The sequence below is a fragment of the Cetorhinus maximus genome, chromosome 18 (genome assembly GCF_964194155.1).
Source record: "Cetorhinus maximus chromosome 18, sCetMax3.hap1.1, whole genome shotgun sequence".
In the NCBI taxonomy this organism is placed as follows: Eukaryota; Metazoa; Chordata; class Chondrichthyes; order Lamniformes; family Cetorhinidae; genus Cetorhinus; species Cetorhinus maximus.
The window spans coordinates 24,590,252-24,609,871 of NC_135896.1; the positions used below are offsets into that span (position 1 = coordinate 24,590,252).

Consider the following 19,620-nt stretch of genomic DNA (forward strand, 5'->3'; position numbering starts at 1 on the left):
CGATGGCGACTCTACCCAGCTAAGTCCCGGGCTTTTTTGGGTGGGGTGGGATGGGGCACCCTAGGAAGGGGGATGGGATGAGGGGGATGGTTTAGTGGGAGTGGGATTTGGAGGCCAGGCAGGGAAGCACAAAGTGGGGTTATCATCTTAGGAGGAGTTCCCCTGATGTACACAGGGCACCCCTCAAATGATGTATTTTCTCTTCCTTCCCACCCTTTCAGCAACTTTGATGAAAGAATTTCCTTTCCACTCTTCTCTGCCTTCCACAATCCAGCCTCAATAGGCCTAAAGGGGGGACGGGCTAGTCGGTGCCTTCCCCACCACCCTTATTATGGGAGCTGGCTCGGGAGTGGCAGTGAAGTTGGTAGGCTACCCACCTGTCATAATTTACATGACCCCTCCCCCACCAGAAACATGCCCGATTGGGTCCGTAAAGTCCAGCCCACTGAAGCGTTGGAAAAAGCGCAGAAGAACATTTATCAGATCGATCCCCCTCGAAAGCACCTTAGTAACCTAAATAGGCTCAAAGAGCTGGATTTCTATTCTTTAGAGAAGTGCCTGCTTAGGGGTGATTTTATTGATATCTATAGGAACATAAGAACTAGGAGCAGGAGTAGGCAATTCAGCCCCTCGAGCCTGCCCCGCCATTCAATACAATCATGGCTGATCTCATGTTGGCTTCAACTCCAATTTCCCACCCTCTCCCCATAACCTTTCAACCGGTTACTAATTAAAAATCTGTCTATCTCCTCCTTAAATTTATTCAGCGTCCCGGCATCCACTGGACGCTGAGGTAATGAATTCCACAGATTCATGACACTTTGACAAAAGCAATTTCTCCTAATCTCTGATTTAAATCTACCACCCCTTAGCCTAAAACTATGGCCTCTCATTATAGAATGCCCCAAAAGGGGAAACATCCGCTCCACGTCTACTTTGTCTATCCCCTTTAGCAATTTATATACCTCAATTAGATCTCCCCTCATCCTTCTAAACTCTAGCGAGTATAGGCCTAAACTGCTCAATCTCTCCTCATAAGACAAGCCCCGCATCTCTGGAATCAATCTAGTGAACCTCCTCTAAACCACCTCCAGTGCAACTACATCCTTCCTCAAGTAAGGGGACCAAAACTGTGCACAGTACTCCTGGTGCGGTCTCACTTGTACAGTTGCAACAACACTTCCCTATTTTTATACTTTATTCTTTTAGCAATAAATGCCAAAATTCCATTTGCCTTCCTTATTACCTGCTGTACCTGTATACCAGCTTTCAGTGATTCATGCACGAGGACACCCAGATCCCTCTGCATTGAAGCATTCTGAAGTTTCTCTCCATTTAAATAATAAGTCACCTTTTTATTCTTCTGACCAAAATGGATAACCTCACACTTGTCCACGTTAAACTCCATCTGCCAAATTTTGGCCCATTCACCTAACCTGTCCATATCCATTTGTAAATTTCTTATTTCTTCATTATAACTTACTTTCCCACCTATTTTGGTGTCATCTGCAAATTGAGCTACAGTACCTTCTATCCCTGAATCCAAGTCATTAATATAGATTGTAAATAGTTGGGGCCCAAGGACCGAACCCTGTGGCACCATGTTAGTTACAGTTTGCCATCCAGAAAAAGACCCATTTATCCCGACTCTCTGCTTTCTGTTGGTTAAACCAATCCTCTATCCAAGCTAATATATTACCCTTAACTCCATGTGATTTTATCCTGTGTGTTAATCTTTTGTGCGGCACCTTATCAAAGACCTTCTGGACTACGTCTACAGGATCCCCATTATCCACTTTGCTTGTCACATCTTCAAAGAACTCTAGCAAATTAGTCAAACACGATTTACTCTTCATAAAACCATGCTGACTCTGATGGATTGCATTTTGACTTTCCAAATGTCCCATTACTACTTCCTTAATAATGGATCCCAACAATTTCCCAACGACAGACATTAATCTAACTGTTCTATAGTTTCCTACTTTCTGCCTCGTCCCCTTTTTGAATAAGGGCGTTATATTAGCATTTTTCCAATCCACTGGAACCTTTCCAGAATCCAGGGAATTTTGGAATATTATAGCCAATGCATCCGCTATCTCCGCTGCCACTTCCTTCAAGACCCTGGGATGTAGGCCATCAGGTCCTGGGGACTTGTCACCCTTTAATCCCAATAGTTTGCTCAGTACTTTTTCTCTAGTGATGGTGATTGTTCTAAGTTCCTCCTTCTCTATATCCTCTGCACTACCTGTTATTATTGGGGTGGTACTAGTGAAAACTGAGGCAAAATGTTGATTAAGCGTCTCTGCCATTTCTGCGTTCCCCACTATTAACTCCCCAGTCTCGTCATCCAAGGGACCCACATTCACTTTAGCTACTCTCTTTCCTTTTATATGCTTGTAGAAGCTTTTGCTATCAGTTTTTACATTTTGCACTAGTTTTCTTTCATAATTTACCTTTGCTCTTTTTACTTTTTTTTAGTAACTTTTTGTTGATCTTTAAAAGTTTCCCAATCTTCCAGCCTGCCACTGACCTTTGCAATTTGGTATGCCTTAATTTTTGCCTTTAAGTTATCTTTAACTTCCTTGCTTAGCCATGAATGCTTTTTCCCCCTCTTACCATCTTTCTTCCTCATTGGGATATATTTTACTTGGGAGGATTTGAATATCTTCTTAAATATCTGCCACTGTTCATCAACTGTCCTATCTTGTAGTCTTCCTGCTCAGTCCACTAGGGCCAAATCTGCCCTCATACCTATGTAGTTACCTTTGTTTAACTCCAGAACACTAGTGTGGGACTCAAGTTTCTCGCTCTCAAACTGAACTTGAAATTCTATCATGCTATGATCACTCTTCCCTAGAGGATGTTTACTATGAGGTCATTAATTAATTCCATCACATTACACAAAACCAAATCCAGAATAGCCTGCTTCCTGGTTGGTTCCACAACATATTGCTTCAAGAAACAATCTCTAATACACTCTATGAACTCTCCCTCAAGGCTACCCTTGCCAATTTGATTAGTCCAGTCTATATGCTTATTAAAATCACCCATGATTTATTGCTGTGCCTTTCTTACCCTCTCCTTAAACTTTGATTTTTTATATTTCCATGCAACTGAACCCTCCCCCCCAACTATTTAGTTTAAAGCCCTATCTACAACGTTAGTTATGCAATTCACCAGGACACTGGTCCCAGCATGATTCAAGTGTAGCCCGTCCAAACAGAATAGATCCCTCTTTCCCCAGTACTGTGTCAATGTCCCATGGATTCGAACCCATTTCTCCCATGCCAATCTTTGAGCCACGCATTTACCTCTTCAATCTTATTGACCCTGTGCCAATTAGCTCGTGGCTCAGATAGTAATCTGGAGATTATTACCTTTTTGGTTCTTCTTTTTAATTTAGCCCCTAGCTGCTCGTATGCCCTCAGCAGAACCTCTTTCCTCGTTCTACCTATATCGTTGGTCAACAGTAACGATGTGGAGATGATGTTTCCTCTTGCGGGAGAATCTAGAACTAGTGGTCACTGTTTAAAAATAAGGGGGCCACTCATTTAAGACAGAGATGAGGAGAAATTTTTTCTCTCAGAGGGTCGTGAGTCTTTGGAACTCTCTTCCTCAAAAGGCGGTGAAAGTAGAGTCTCGGAATATTTATAAGGCAAAGCTAGGTAGATTCTTGATTAACAAGGGGGTAAAAGTTATTGGAGGTAGGCAGGAATGTGGGTTGAGGTTACAATCAGATCAGCTATGATTTAATTGAATGGCGAAGCAGGCTTGAAGGGCCGAGTGGCCTACTCCTACTCATAATTTGTATGAACCAGAGATCCAATGTTTCAACTCTAACGCCCAGAACCAGGTGCTCTTAGGACATCAGGCAGAATCAATCTTTACTGTGGAAAGGTTTCTTGTTTTACTAAGACAGTGTAATGTCTGGTCTGTAGAGGATTAGTGGATGGACTTCATACTCGAAAGCCAAGACTGGATGAAAATAAATAAATCTGGGTAAGTAACTTTCAAAATGGCAATATGTTAATTTGTTTTGTTTTCACCCTAAGTTAATTCTTTAGAAGTAAGTGCTTTAATTAGGAGTTTTAGGTGAGTAAGAATTTCTTCTAATAAGTAGCCATAAATTCATAGACTGTTACATAACAGAAACGAGCTGTTCAGACCATAATATTTATGCAATTTTTTTCACCAGATGAGCGATCTACAGTAATTCCACTCTCCTGCAATCCTCCCCTCCACATACCCTGTAATTTTCCTCCAGCTATCTACTTCCCTTTTGAAAAGGCATTGTGGTCTTGACTTCAACAACAGTTTGTGGCATGGAATTCAATATTCTAACCATTATTGTGCAACAAATATTTTTCTAACCTCTCTTTCTGTGGCCATCTTAAGTTTATGCCCATAAATTAGAAATAGCAAAAGTCGATCTTTACCCAGTTTCTCTTCCGACTGATAGGATGAATCTACCATTAAGGTCAGCTCTGTACTTTGCAATAAATAGCTCTTGAGCTGTGTCATCATCTGCCGAATCTCCTGCAGCATTTCTGTGCTTGAGGTATGATTTCCCATCACTTCCAATGCGTAGGCTTTATAATCCTGGACCAGGTGGCCAAAGTATGACTCCTTCTCTTGAGCCAGCTCTGTTATTTTCTTCTGAATTTTTCTGTCTGTTGAACGGAAAGCATTCAAAACATTGCTTAATGCCACTATTGACAGTCTGTTTTTCGCCTTGTCCAACATCATCGAGTGCCGGTGCTTCTTGGTTCGTGAATGTGTGATCCCTGGATCTTGCTCTTCCTCTGTGCTGCTGGTAGAGTAAGAATCTGCTTCTGAAACAGGAGTCAGTACTTTACAATCAGGAGAGTACAACGACCCATCAACTATTTTCAAATCTGTGAAGTTACACGATTGCACACACTCACCCTGGACTGAGGAGTCAGAGGCATCTTCCGATTGATCCCTTATTGTATCTAACTTATCTATCTTCAACGTTTTATTTTGCTGACGTGTGGTACAGTGCTCTTGTTTGGTTTCTTCCCTGGCAATTCGGTTGGACATTTTCTTTCTTCTTGGAGGTGCAACAGGTGTAGACTGACATGCCTGCTTCCTTTGCTCAGCATTGGACCCGTCGGAGGTGAAATTAAGATTATCATCAATACTCTGCGGCTTTTCACTCAGCAATTCCTGGTGTTCAGTCGCTGTAGACTTGATGTAGGCTTCAACTGGTGGCTTATCATTCCATGTAGTATCATGGCTTTGTGCCACTCCCTCAAGTTCTTTTCTTGTCTCCTCAGTCTGGCTGCTGTTAATGTCTGTCAGTTGCTTTTCTGATGGCCGACGCCTTGGTGGAACTGGTGGGAACCTGTCACGATTTGGAGTTCCCATGTTGTCCGCATTGATTTCAATTTCTTCCTTCCCCTGTGACAAGTCTATTAAATTTTCATGGTCCCTTCCGAATTTAATGCATTCACTGTTTTTCTTGAGCTCTCCGCTGTGCAGTAGCTGGTTTCCACCTCTGCAGCTCTCAGGTATTAGAGCAATCAGTTCTGATGCCTTTGGTCGGGGAGGGATTGGGGGAGGTCTCCTCACTTTCAGATCCTTGTTGTTTGTAGAGTTTGAGCTTTGCTCTGCTGATGTCTCTGTTGAAGGGGCAGTGCTGCAGTATTCTTTTATAAATACAGGATTGACAAACCACAACTTGTCATTTCCTGCTGACAACTCAATCTCACATGAACATTGTTTCTTATCAGTGGGCAAACGATGAGTTGTTTGGTGGTTATCAGTCTGATTATTAACGACGTTCAAGTCTTTCAAAACAGAAAAAGTTTCTTCCTTATATCTTTTGTTTACATATGAATTCCAGAAATCTAACAGAAGACACAATAAACAGTAAGACCTTTCATTCCAAGAAGTACAACATAACTTGCTGTATAATAATCCACAAATAGCCATGTATTGATAGTGTGCATTAACCTTGTATTGATTAGATATTAATATGAATATATATAATTCTAAAATGGGTTAATCTTATATAAATGTATGTAAAGCTTTTCATTATATTTTTTACCACTTACATCTATGAAAACTATAACAAATCTCATTGCTGACTTTGCAGCATGTGAATTTTGAAACTGTTAAAACTCATTTGACGGGACTGGAAATGGAAGAGTTGGGCACAGAGGTCCGAGGTCAGTGTCTTAATTTGTGGCGTTTCCAATTTTCCATCTTGTCAATGGCAAGAAAATCAGGTACACCATGAATGGGGCATGCTGACCTTTGAACTCAATTCTCCCATCTGGGGTCGGAGTCTGGCAAATTAAGAACTTACAATTCAACTTCTTATACTCATACACATTACAACAAACCTCAATTTGATTGCACAATTAGTTTCTTATTTTAAACGTATATTGGGGTGATTTTTTTTTTGCTTTTCCCGCTTGCCTGCCTTAGCTTTGGTGGTAGAGCTACAGAAATTGCGGTAAATTGGTAGTGTTATCCTGGAGTTTCTGCAGCTCTTCCACTGAGTTACGGTGAATGAGCGGGGAATTGTATTACGTTTTGTGGTTCCCAGAAATTTGAAATAATCAGACTTTTAGACACAAATGCTGGAGCGTACATCGAATGTATTTCTTAGATCTCACCATGCGCTGCAAAATGATACATTATTGCTTTGGTGCACAAGAGCGTAGTACAGCTTAAAATCAGAAAGTACTGGGGAAACTCAGCAGGGCTGGCAGCATCTGTTGGGTGAGAATCAGATGTCCAGATTTTCACTATGGGAGAGAGGCTCTCCATCATGGTGAAAATCTTGGAAATGGCATGAAATTCTAAGTCCTGCCTCTGGAACATGGTGTTTCCTATTTTCACGGGGCGGGACTGGAGTCAGGCCGGGGTTCACACACGCACGGTTTATGGAGGCAGCTGGCCATTTAAATCACCAGCTGCCTCCACTTATGAGGGATTTTGGTAGGCCAGGAGTCCGAAACCAGAAGTGTGCAGATTACACCAGGTAAGAGGACATCTGAACTTGGTGTAGTCATTTGGATAGCCAGTGTACCCCTTTGGAGATGTAAAGTACCCCTATGATATGGTGCTGGGATACCTTTGGTAGAGGCAAGGCACCCTTTGGGAGAGGTAAAGCACCCCTTGGGATTGTTAAAAGTAAATATGATTGTGTGGGAAAAGTGCATAACCTCATTGGAATTGTCGAAGCTGTCACAGAACTGTCAAGCTGTCACAGAACTGTCAAAGCTGTCAAAGGATACTAGCTGAGTTTACATGGAGGGGTAAGGGCAAAGAGTGGTTGGTGGGAAGCATGGGTTAGCATGAATTGGCACTAAACTGACATAGGGCTATAAGGGCTATGGGGATTTGGGGGTCATGTGGGTATGAGGGGCCAAGGTGGGGTTGGTAGAGGGGCATGGGATAGCATAGGGGGTGTATGGGCCATGGACGGTGGGTGGGAGGCATGAGGTGGCATAGATGGGGCATGAAGAGTGCGTGTGTATGTGTGCTGGGGGGGGTGGTTGGTGAGGAAAGGGGGGGATTTATTTTTGTTTTAATCTTTTTTAAAATAACTTTAAGTGCAAGAGCACAGAGGTAGGACTTCCGCCTCCATACCTGGCAGCTTCCACACTAGTTTCAGGGGTGGTGGGCCTCAGGACGAAAATCCCAACTGCGTGTGGTCATTTTTAAAGGTCGGGTTTGCAGAACCAGGAATTCTCCCTTCTCTGCGCAACCGACTCGGGAGCAAAAATCTGTGTCAGACTTAACGTTTCCTGTCTAATATGACTCTTCTTCGGAATGTATTTTCAAGTCACATTGGATTTGAACTGTTAACCCTGTTTGACTGTCCACAGATGCTCCTAGACCTGCTGCGTCTTCCCAGCACTTTGTTTTTATTTCAGATCTCCAGCATCACAGTGTTTTGCTTTTGTTATATAACTGAAGTACAATGGTGAATGATGTGGCATTCTGACTATACATCTGTACATGACAATAAAGTTCCTGAACCCTATTGGAATAATATAACAATATAACAAAATGTTTGCCAAAATTTACCCCTTATGTGTCTAGGGGATCTCTTGAAAGCAATATTTATGGAACCTGAAGGAGTGTCACCGTTACCATTAAATATTTACAAAGGATTAGGCTTGGTGTGTCATTTTCCAGCTGGTGCAGACACGATGGGCCGAGTGGCGCCTTTCTGTGCCGTAAACCTTCTATGATTAGAAATTAAACTGAATATTATCTTGCTTACGTCTTTTAACCATATGTTCTTAAAGCATTTTGGTTCAAACAGTGAGCCAATGGTGTCACAAGGGAAATGGCTTTGATGTGTTACTGGAATCAATAAGGCGAAAGAGCCTGTGCAAATGTAATACTTCTAGTTTGTGGAACGTGGTGCATATCTGTTGCAGTTTTACTCTGTGAGAATTTTTATTCGGGATGGGAACCACGGATTCTATGATACACCAAACTTTCCTTCAGTGCGTACCTATCCCCAGATGTGAAATGACTTGCAGTTCTTCAGAGTTTGTTGCTTCTGCTATTGCTTGGGGCAAAACCAGTGTGGATGGCAGTATATCTCTACAAGCACAAAGAAAAGAATACAGGGTAAGGTCTTTAAAATGGACATAGTAACGCTGAATGGTAAGTTTATGAATTGTTGAAAGATTTTATGGTAATATTTGTTAACCGATAACTATTAAAAGCTATTGCACATTAGATAAGCAGCACCCTATGTGAAAAAAATGCTCTCACTGATAAAGAGAAGATTGAGAGGCAATATTGTCATTTTTAGCATTGATAGTACAGAACTTGAGTATTGCTGAAAGAAGAGACAAGTCGAATCTTTTTGTCTTGCACTCATCAGGACACTTTGCAAGAATACCAATATAAAGGGGAAAACAGTAGCAACACGAATGGTATTCGCCGCTAACAGGATGCTGCCGTCAAGCCAAAAAGATGTCCTGCCCATCACACAAATGAGTAATGTGGTGTATGAATTTCAGTGCCAGTGTGATGCTAGCTAGCTAGGCCGCATGTCCCAAAGACTGGTGGATCGTATCAAACAGCCTGTCCCAGCTGCTGTTCGCAATGGGGAACGGTACAGACCGTACCCAACCAGCCCATGCTTGCAAAACTCAAAACACAGTGTCCAACATTAGATGTGATTCCGCGATTGGACAACATTTACTAAATAATCCTCAGTGTGCTAAGAATTACGCTGACAACCAATTTAAGATTTCAGTCAGGCTCACAGTGTGGTACATTTGCATATACTGGAAGCTACATATATTAATACACAGAACCCTGTTCTTTGCAGACAGAAAGAACATGTACACACATTGCACCTGTTTCAAACAAACAAAATAGGTGACAGCCATTTGCTGACTCACTCCTCAAGGCAATGCCTTAACCAATCAGGGTCAAGCTGCCAGGTTTAAATTTCAAACAATGCTTGGCAGTTAACTGTCAGTCACCATCACTGATGCATTTTCCATGGCAATGCCTCTATCAATCAGAGTCCACATGCCAACCAATCAGCAGCCTCTTCTCATACAGTATAAATTGTTGTTTTCCCCTTATATTGGTATTCTTGTGAATTGTCCTGATGAGTGCAAGATGAAAAGCTTTGACATATCTCTTTTTTCAGCAATTTTTAGGATTCTAAAAGGAAAAGGAATAGATAATAGAAATTATAGCAGGCTATTTTTCCTTATCCAGAACAGCAGAACCACAGGAAATGGCTTGGGTGTGAAGAATGGTAAATGCACATATTAACAAAACTAATAGGGAGGCAATAGGGTATGGAGAAGCCCATTGCAGGTGACGAACTTAACATGGCCATTAGCATGGTTGAAAGGAAAAGGTGGCTTTGGATCTAGGGGTCTTCATCTTCCGGTCGGTGAGTGGGGGCGGGGCCCCCACGCCGATGCGTAAAATGACACGGGGTGACGTCGGGCGGGGTTCCCAACATCACCCCGCGTCATTTACATTTTCATGTCAGCGGGCGCCTGCCGACCTGTCAATGGCCTATTCAGGCCATTAAAAAAGTAATTGAAATCATTAATAGGCCTGCCCGTCCAACCTTAAGGTTGGCGGGCAGGCCAGGAGCCCTGGTGGGCTTCTGAAAAAACATGAAACTTCATCCACAGATGGGATGAGGTTTCATGAGGGATTTTAAAAGTTCAGAATATTTTAAAATAAAAGTTATGGACATGTCCCAACTCATATGATAGTGTCTCAAGGAATCCCCCCACCCCCCCACCCGCACAGGGAGTGCATAGCCGACTCACTCCTCAAGGCAATGCCCCTAACCCGGGGCGCTGATCGGGAACCCGTCCGCACATCCTCCCCACAACAGGGGGGATAATGTTGCCCATGGTTTCCAAAGCTTTCTACCATTGGGGTTTTATGTTATTTCTTTACAGAGCCTTTCATGTTTTACAAGATAGTCCAAAGAATCTCACAGTCAGTGAAGTTCTTATGAAGTTTAGTCACTGTTACAATGTAGGCAAAAATGGCAGCCAATCTGTACACTGCAAATCCTCAAAACAACAATGAAATAAATAATAGGATAATATGATTTTTGTTTTTGTGATGGTGGTCGAAGGATAAATGTTGACTAGTACACCAGGAGAACTCCCGGCTTCCTTTAAATAGTGCCATGGAATCCTTCACAATACCCGAGAGGGCAGATGAGGCATTGGTTTAACATCTCACCCTAAAGACAGCACCTCTGACAGTACAGCTGTCCCTCAGTATTGTACTGGAGCATCAGTTATATGTTCAAGTCTCGGGAGGCAAGAGTGCCACCAACTGTGTGAAGGTTCACACCAAATTCTATCATGTATATCCCAAATGTTTTCTAACAGAAGAGTTTCAATGTTTATTAACAATGTCATAATATGATTGTTAATAATATCTCTTCCAAGATGAACTAAGAGTTGAGGCTATTTCTTTTTTCCTGTTGTGTATCATTTCTGATTTTCAACACACAATTATGTTTTTCTGTTGTCACTGATGATTCATGTGGCCTTTCACAATTGAAAGTCCTTTAACCCTTTGGTGTCTATTGTACTTTGAAACAAACATGTTTGTTTCAATGAATGAGTGAAATAATTTAATATCATGTGTCAGTCTTAAGTTTGCTAATTAAAAGTTGAATTCCTTGAGATGGCACACTATATAATCACAAATAATGTAAATGCGTTGGAGGCGGTTCAGAGGAGGTTTACTAGATTGACTCATCGACACCAACGCCCATCCAGGACCCTCCACCCCTGCCTGTCCCTCTGTCCCCATCCTGTCTTCCAATCCCAGCCCCAGCTGTGTATTCACCATACCCCCTGACCTTCCCCTCTCCGATGCTGAACGTTCAGTGCTCAGCAAAGGACTTAGTTTCATACCCTTGCGCCCTCATCTTAATGAATTTCGGGCTCGGCACGATGCTGAACTCTTCTTCCGCCGCCCTTGTCTCTGTGCTCACTTCTTTGGGCAGGAGTGCTCTCCCCGTTCAACGGATCCTTTTACCCGCCTCCAATATTCTCCCTCCACCTGGACCCCTCCCTCTGGATTCTTACCTTCTCTTGATCTTTTCATTGAGAACTGTCGGTGTGACATCAGTTGTCTCAATTTCTCTGCTCCTCTCACCCACTCTAACCTGTCTCTCTCTGAACTTGCTGCACTCCGTTCTCTCAGGTCCAACACTGACATTGTCATAAAACCTGCTGACAAGGGTGGTGCTGTTGTTGTCTGGCGCACTGACCTCTACCTCGCAGAGGCTGAGCGTCAACTCACAGACACTTCCTCCTATCTCCCCCTGGACCATGACCCCACCACTGAACATCAAGCCATTGTTTCCAGGACTGTTATTGACCTCATCTCCTCTGGAGATCTTCCTTCCACAGCTTCCAACCTCATAATCTCCCAACCTCAGACTGCCCACTTCTACCTCCTACCCAAAATCCACAAACAGGACTGTCCCGGCAGACTGATAGTGTCAGCCTGTTCCTGCCCTACGGAACTCATTTCTTGCTATCTTGACTCCATTCTCTCTCCTCTTGTTCAGTCCCTTCCCACCTACATCCGTGATTCCTCTGACACCCTACATCATATCAACAATTTCCAGTTCCCTGGCCCCAACCGCCTCCTTTTCACCATGGACGTCCAATCCCTCTACACCTCCATCCCCCACCAGGATGGTCTGATGGCTCTCCACTTCTTCCTCGAACAGAGGCCCCAACAATCCCCGTCCACCGTCTGGCTGAACTTGTTCTCTCACTGAACAATTTCTCTTTAAACTCCTCTCACATCCTCCAAATAAAAGGTGTGGCTATGGGTACCCGCATGGGTCCCAGTTATGCCTGTCTCTTTATGGGGTATGTGGAACATTCCTTGTTCCAGTCCTACTCCGGCCCCCTCCCATAACTCTTTCTCCGGTACATCGATGATTGCTTCGGTGCTGCTTCATGCTCTCATCTGGACCTGGAAAAATTTATTAATTTTGCTTCCAATTTCCACCCCTCCATCACTTTCACATGGTCCATCTCTGACACTTCCCTTCCCTTCCTTGACCTCTCTGTCTCAATTTCTGGTGATAAACTGTCCACCAATGTTCATTACAAGCCTACCGACTCCCACAGCTACCTCGACTACAGCTCCTCACGCCCCGCTTCCTGTAAGGACTCCATCCCATTCTCTCAGTTCCTTCGCTTCCATCGCATCTGTTCTGATGATGCCACTTTCAAAAACAGTTCCTCTGACCTATCTTCCTTCTTCCTTAACCGAGATTTTCCACCCACAATGGTTGACAGGGCCCTCAATTGTGTCTGGCCCATCTCCCGCGCATCCGCCCTCACACCTTCCTCTCCCTCCCAGAACCATGATAGGGCCCCCCTTGTCCTCACTTATCACCCCACCAGCCTCCGCATTCAAAGGATCATCCTCCACCATTTCCGCTAACTCCAGCATGATGCCACCACCAAACACATCTTCCCTTCATCCTCCCCCAGTGGCATTCCACAGGGATCGTTCCCTCTGGGACACCCTGGTCCACTCCTCCATCACCCCCTACACCTCAAACCCCTCCTACGGCACCTTCCCATGCAACCGCAGAAGGTGCAACACCTGCCCCTTTACTTCCCCTCTCCTCACTGTCTAAGGGCCCAAACACTCCTTTCAAGTGAAGCAGCATTTCACTTGCACTTCCCTCAATTTAGTCTATTGCATTTGCTGCTCCCAATGCGGTTTCCTCTACATTGGAGAGACCAAACGCAGACTGAGTGACTGCTTTGTGGAACACCTTCGGTCTGTCCACAAGCATGACCCAGACCTCCCTGTCGCTTGCCATTTCAACACTCCACCCTGCTCTCATGCCCACATGTCTGTCCTTGGCCTGCTGCATTGTTCCAGTGAAGCTCAACACAAACTGGAGGAACAGCACCTCATCTTCCGACTAGGCACTTTAGAGCCTTCTGGACTGAATATTGAGTTCAACAACTTTAGATCATGAACTCTCTCCTCCATCCCCACCCCCTTTCCGATCCCCCTTTTTTCCAATAATTTATCTAGATTTTTCTTTTCCCACCTATTTCCATTATTTTAAAATGTATTTCCATCCATCATTTATATCTCTACCTTTTAGCCTATTTCGATCCCTTCCCCCCACCCCACCCCCACTAGGGCTATCTGTACCTTGCTCGTCCTGCTTTCTTCCCTTAATGTCACCTATTATCACATTCCTTAGATAATATCACCACCTTCAACACCTCTTTGTCCTTTTGTCTATGACATCTTTTGGTTATCTCCACCTAACACTGGCCCTCTATCCAGCTCTACCTGTCCCATCCCCTCTTAAACCAGCTTATATTTCACCTCTTTTCTATTTTTCCTTAGTTCTGTTGAAGAGTCATACGGACTCGAAACGTTAACTTTGTTTCTCTCCGCAGATGCTGTCAGACCTGCTGAGATTTTCCAGGTATTTTTGTTTTTGTTTTGGATTTCCAGCATCCGCAGTTTTTTGCTTTTACTAGATTGATACCTGGAATGAGCAGGTTGTCTTATGAGGAAAGGACAGATCGGCCTTGTTCCCACTGGACTTTAGAAGAATGAGGGGTGATTTGATTGAAGCATATACGATCCTGAACAGTATTGACAAGTTGGACATGGAAAGGATGTTTCCTCTGGTGGGTGAATCCAGAACTAGGGGGCACTGTTTTAAAATTAGGAGTTGCCTTTTTAGGACGGAGATGAGGAGATTTTTTTTCCTCAGAGGGTTGTGTGAATTTGGAACTCTGCCTTCGAAGGCAATGGAGCCGGAGTCAGTGACTATTTTAAAGCCAGAGGTAGATTGATTCCCTTGCCTAGCACGAATCTAAGGTTATCGGGGATGTGGAATTCGAATCACAAACAGATCCGCCATTATTGAACGGCAGAGCAGGCTCAAGGGGCTGAATGGTCTACTTCTGCTCCTATTTCGTATGTTCGTAAATGAACAGGGGTTCTCATTGTAAGACCAGCATAGTGCAACAAATGATGTGATCTAAATATTCTTGTGTATTATCTTGCCCCAGGATTATGTTAATTAAGAGAGAGATAGTTGTATGAAAAAGAGGAATATGAAGGAGCGAGCAGCAGAACAAGGATAGACCAGGTTTATGATGTGGATGAAAGCATCAGTACATACTCGATGGGCCGAGTGGCCTGTTTATGTGTCCAACAGTGCATGAATCCATCGGGTCAATTTTTAGTTTAGGGCCACAATGGACATTCAGCAGGGGTGATGCAATTTTGAAGTCAGATTCTCATCTCCATGCAGCCCAGACAACTCACCAATTGGTGAGTACGGGAAAGGATCTGGCTCCTATGCAGAGTCTACTGACCACTGTGGCCTAGAGGAGGAGTGGGGAAGGGATGAAGGAAGCACAAAAATATGAAATTCTTTGCCCTGCTTTTTGAAATGCCTTCCAGGTCATTTGAGGTTTAATGATTAGGTTGCCGAAAGTGCAAAATGAGCAGAGCATGTACAATGTACCTATTTGTACCTCAGGCTTACAATCAGGGTCCTAGGTACATCATAAGGCCTTGATTTGTGCATTAAATGTGGCCTCCCACTTGAAGCTGCAGAGGTTCTGACTGCTCTTTTCGAATCAATACCCAACAGAGTCATAAATGTCTTAACCCCATTTTTTTTTAGGCTGCTGCTAACCCATCTGTACAAGCAGCAGCACTTAAAATTGGCTCATCATTTTCCATACTAGAGTTGGGGCCTGGAACCAAACCTTTTGCCAGCAGAAATTCAATGTGCAGAGAACAATGGTTCTTTGTAGAACAATAGTTCTTTGTATTGATCCTTAAGCACTACACACAAACATTAATAGGAAGAGCAGTGTTTGACTTCAGTACCCATTACCCTTGGAGCCTGGTCACTGAAGAAGTGCCTTAATAGACTGCCCTTTAGATTGGTTTTCATGTGTGCTGGTTTATTCTGAATTTGAGACTCCTCATTAGATAATGAGATGTCACGTTTGGATTGCAATCTGCGCATACTAATTGCACATTTAAATAGTAAGAATTATTCTGCACAGGACTCACCAGGGAACTTTCACTGGCTGTCACATTGTTGGTTATAGGTTGCTGTTTCCTTGACTCTGTTTTTTTGTCCCACTGAATTTTCTTGCTTAGTGGATTTCTGTTGAATGTGGACTCTGGAGATAAGGTACTCCTCCCATCATAATGTGACCTTTGCAATTCTGTCATCATTGCAGTGGCAAGCTACCACTGGACTAGTTTTGCTCCTGTACTCTGGTTCTCCAGAGACAGTTTCCAAAATTCGTCTGAAATGGGCACGATGGAATGGCTTCACTGCCCGCCCAAAGCCAGTGAACAAGATGTGAACCATTTTCAGATTCAGGCTTCAGTCAAACGGCATTGGAACAAAATGGGTGAGATCAGATGATTCTAATGCTTAGAGCCTAGAGGGAGGGGCAGTCCCTAGGGGGTGGGCTGCATGGGCAGGCAATGGGCTGGAGGATTTTGTGGCCCGAGGACCACTCCATCTCCTGCTCACAAAAAAAGTGAAAATGAAAAATTTTGCAGCTGTTTCTTTGAATGACCTTTAACCTTCTCTTTAAGGACTATTGGTTAAGCTAATAAATGCTGAGAAGAAGTGCATGAAGAGTGCACAACACATGTTCAGACTATCTGTACCTGAATAATCAGCATCCTAAAATCTCCATGGGACCTCAATTTACTCATTAAAGCAGTTGCCGCTGTCAAACAGGTGGGTGTGCTACTTGCCCATTTAAGGGCCCACTCAAAATCATATTAGATAGGTAGGTCTTGGGCATCAATGGGAGACCAGGGTAGCCTTATCTCCACCCAGAACACCGCCCCCCCCCCCACCCCTGCCTCCCTGCCAATTTACAATTGTCAAACATCTGTATTTTAGGTAAGAAACAGGCAAAATAGTTCCCCTCCCAACATGTGGAGGAACTTAGAACAATCACCATCACTAGAGAAAAAGTACTGAGCAAACATTTGGGATTAAAAGGTGACAAGTCCCCAGGACCTGATGGCCTACATCCCAGGGTCTTAAAGGAAGTGGCAGCGGAGATAGTGGATGCATTGGCTATAATATTCCAAAATTCCCTGGATTCTGGAAAGGTTCCAGTGGATTGGAAAAATACTAATATAACGCCCTTATTTAAAAAGGAGGGGGGGGAGACAGAAGGTAGGAAACTATAGACCAGTTAGTTTAACGTCTGTCATTGGGAAATTGTTGGAATCCATTATTAAGGAAGTGGTAATGGGACATTTGGAAAGTCAAAATGCAATCCATCAGAGTCAGCATGGTTTTATGAAGAGTAAGTCGTGTTTGACTAATTTGCTAGAGTTCTTTGAAGTGTGACAAGCAAAGTGGATAATGGGGATCCTGTAGATGTAGTATATCTGGACTTCCAGAAGGCCTTTGATAAGGTGCCGCACAAAAGATTAATACACAAGATAATATTACACGGAGTTAAGGGTAATATATTAGCTTGGATAGAGGATTGGCTAACCAACAGAAAGCAGAGAGTCGGGATAAATGGGTCTTTTTCTGGATGGCAAGCAGTAACTAGTAGGGTGCCACAGGGTTCTGTCCTTGGGCCCCAACTATTTACAATCTATGTTAATGACTTAAATTCAGGGGTAGAAGGAACTATAGCTAAATTTGCAGATGACGCCAAAACAGGTGGGAAAGTAAGTTGTAATGAAGAAATAAGAAATTTACAAATGGATATGGACAGGTTAGGTGAATGGGCCAAAATTTGACAGATGGAGTTTAACGTGGATAAGTGTGAGGTTATCCATTTTGGTCAGAAGAATAAAAAGGCGACTTATTATTTAAATGGAGAGAAACTTCAGAATGCTTCAGTGCAGAGGGATCTGGGTAATCAGGAAGGCAAATGGAATTTTGGCATTTATTGCTAAAGGAATAGAGTATAAAAATAGGAAAGTGCTGTTACAACTGTACAAGGCATTGGTGAGACCGCACCTGGAGTACTGTGCACAGTTTTGGTCCCCTTACTTGAGGAAGGATGTAGTTGCACTGGAGGTGGTTCAGAGGAGGTTCACTAGATTGATTCCAGGGATGCGGGGCTTGTCTTATGAAGCGAGATTGAGCAGTTTAGACCTATACTCGCTAGAGTTTAGAAGGATAAGAGGAGATCTAATTGAGGTACATAAGATGCTAAAGGGGATAGACAAAGTAGACGTGGAGCGGATGTTTCCACTTCTGGGGCATTCTAGAATGAGAGGCCATAGTTTTAGGCTAAGGGGTGGTAGATTTAAATCAGAGATGAGGAGGAATTGCTTTTCTCAAAGGATCGTGAATCTGTGGAATTCACCATCTCAGAGTGCAGTGGATGCCGGGATGCTGAATAAATTCAAAGAGGAGATAGACAGATTTTTAATTAGTAATGGGTTGAAAGGTTATGGGGAGAGGGTGGGAAATTGGAGTTAAGGCCAAAATGAGATCAGCCATGATCGTAATGAATGGCGGGGCAGGCTCGAGGGGCTGAATTGACTCCTGCTCCTCGTTCTTATGTGTTCATGTTTTGGTAGACTTTTCATATTTTTCTCCAATAGGACTATGGAGAGCAGTAACAGGTACCAAATATAAATCAACAACAACTTATATTTATATAACACCTTTAACATAATAAAATGTCCCAAGGCACTTCACAGGAGCGTTATATAGAAAAAATTGACACCAAGCCACATGAGATATTAGAGCAGATGGCCAAAACCTTGGTTAAAGAGGTAGATTTTAAGTAGCATCCTAAAGGGCGACAGTCAGGTAGAGAAGTGGAAAGGTTTAGGGAGAGAATTAGGGCCTAGGTAACTGGAGGCATATCCAACAATGGTGGAGCAATTAAAATCGGGGACACTTAAAAGGCCAGAATTAGAGGAGCGCAGATATCTTGGGCGATTGTGCAACTGGAGGAGATTACAGAGATAGCGAGGGGTGAGGCCATGGAGGCATTTGAAAACAAGGATGAGAATCTTAACATTGAGTTATTGCTTAATCAGGAGCCAGTTTAGCTCAGCAAGGGCAGGGGTTATGGGTGGACAAAACTTGATACAAGTTATGACATGGGCGGCAGAGTTACAGATAACTTCAAGTTTACTGAGGGCAGGAGTGCATTGGAATAGTCAAATCTGGAAGTAACAAACGTATGAATGAGAGCTTCAGCAGCAGATGAGCTGAAGTAGTGACATGGTCAGGCAGCGATATGGAGGTGGAAATAGGCAGTCTTAGTGATGGCGCAAATATGTGGTCAGAAGATCACTGTAGGATCAAATATGATACGAAGGTTGTGATGGAATACTCTCCACTTGCTTGGGTGAGTGCTGCTCCAAAAACACTGAAGAAGCTCGACATAATCCATGGAAAAAACAGCCTGCTTTATCAGCACCCCATCATTCACTCCTTCCACCACCGGTGCACAGAGGCAGCAGTGTGTACCATATATAAGGTGCACTGCAGCAACTCAACAAGCCTTACCTGACAGCACCTTGCAAACCTGCAACTGCTATTAACTAGAAGTACAAGGGTACCAGACACCATCTGCAAGTTCCCCTCCAACCACACACCATCCTGTCTTGGAACTATATCACCATTCCTTCACTGCTCCTGGATCAAATTCCTGTGACTCCATTCCTAAAGCATTACAGGTTTACCTACACCAGATGTACTGCAGTGGTTCAAGAAGGCAGCTCACCATCATCTCCTCAAGGGTAATTAGGGATGTGCAACGAATGTTCACCTTGCCTGTGATGCTCACCTCCCACAAAAGAATAGTTTAAAAAAAACTCTACTGTACCATAGCTGCCGTATATGCTTTCTACAAAGTGCCCTGAATCAATCATTAGGGATTACTCTGACTGTATCCTCATTCCCTGTCACATAGAGTCATAGAGGTCCACAGCACTGAAAAAGGCCCTTCGGCCCATCAAGTCTGCGCCAGTCAAACAAGTACCTAACTATTCTAATCCCATTTTCCAGCACTAGGCCCATAGCCTTGTATGACATGACATTGCAAGTGCATATCCAAATACTTCTTAAAT

The 19,620-nt window shown here is 43.5% G+C and overlaps 1 protein-coding gene across 1 annotated transcript in view; it reads right to left on the bottom strand.

Moving 5' to 3' along the window:
• The window catches only part of rin3 (Ras and Rab interactor 3), a 95,504-nt gene that overhangs the window by 25,668 nt on the left and 50,216 nt on the right, over positions 1-19,620 (bottom strand). Inside the window, exons 5-6 of the mRNA XM_078562235.1 lie at positions 8,501-8,592; positions 4,437-5,870 (exon numbers count right to left, since the gene is read on the bottom strand). Coding sequence (XP_078418361.1) covers positions 4,437-5,870; positions 8,501-8,592 — 1,526 coding nt within the window. The remainder of the gene's footprint in view (positions 1-4,436; positions 5,871-8,500; positions 8,593-19,620) is intronic.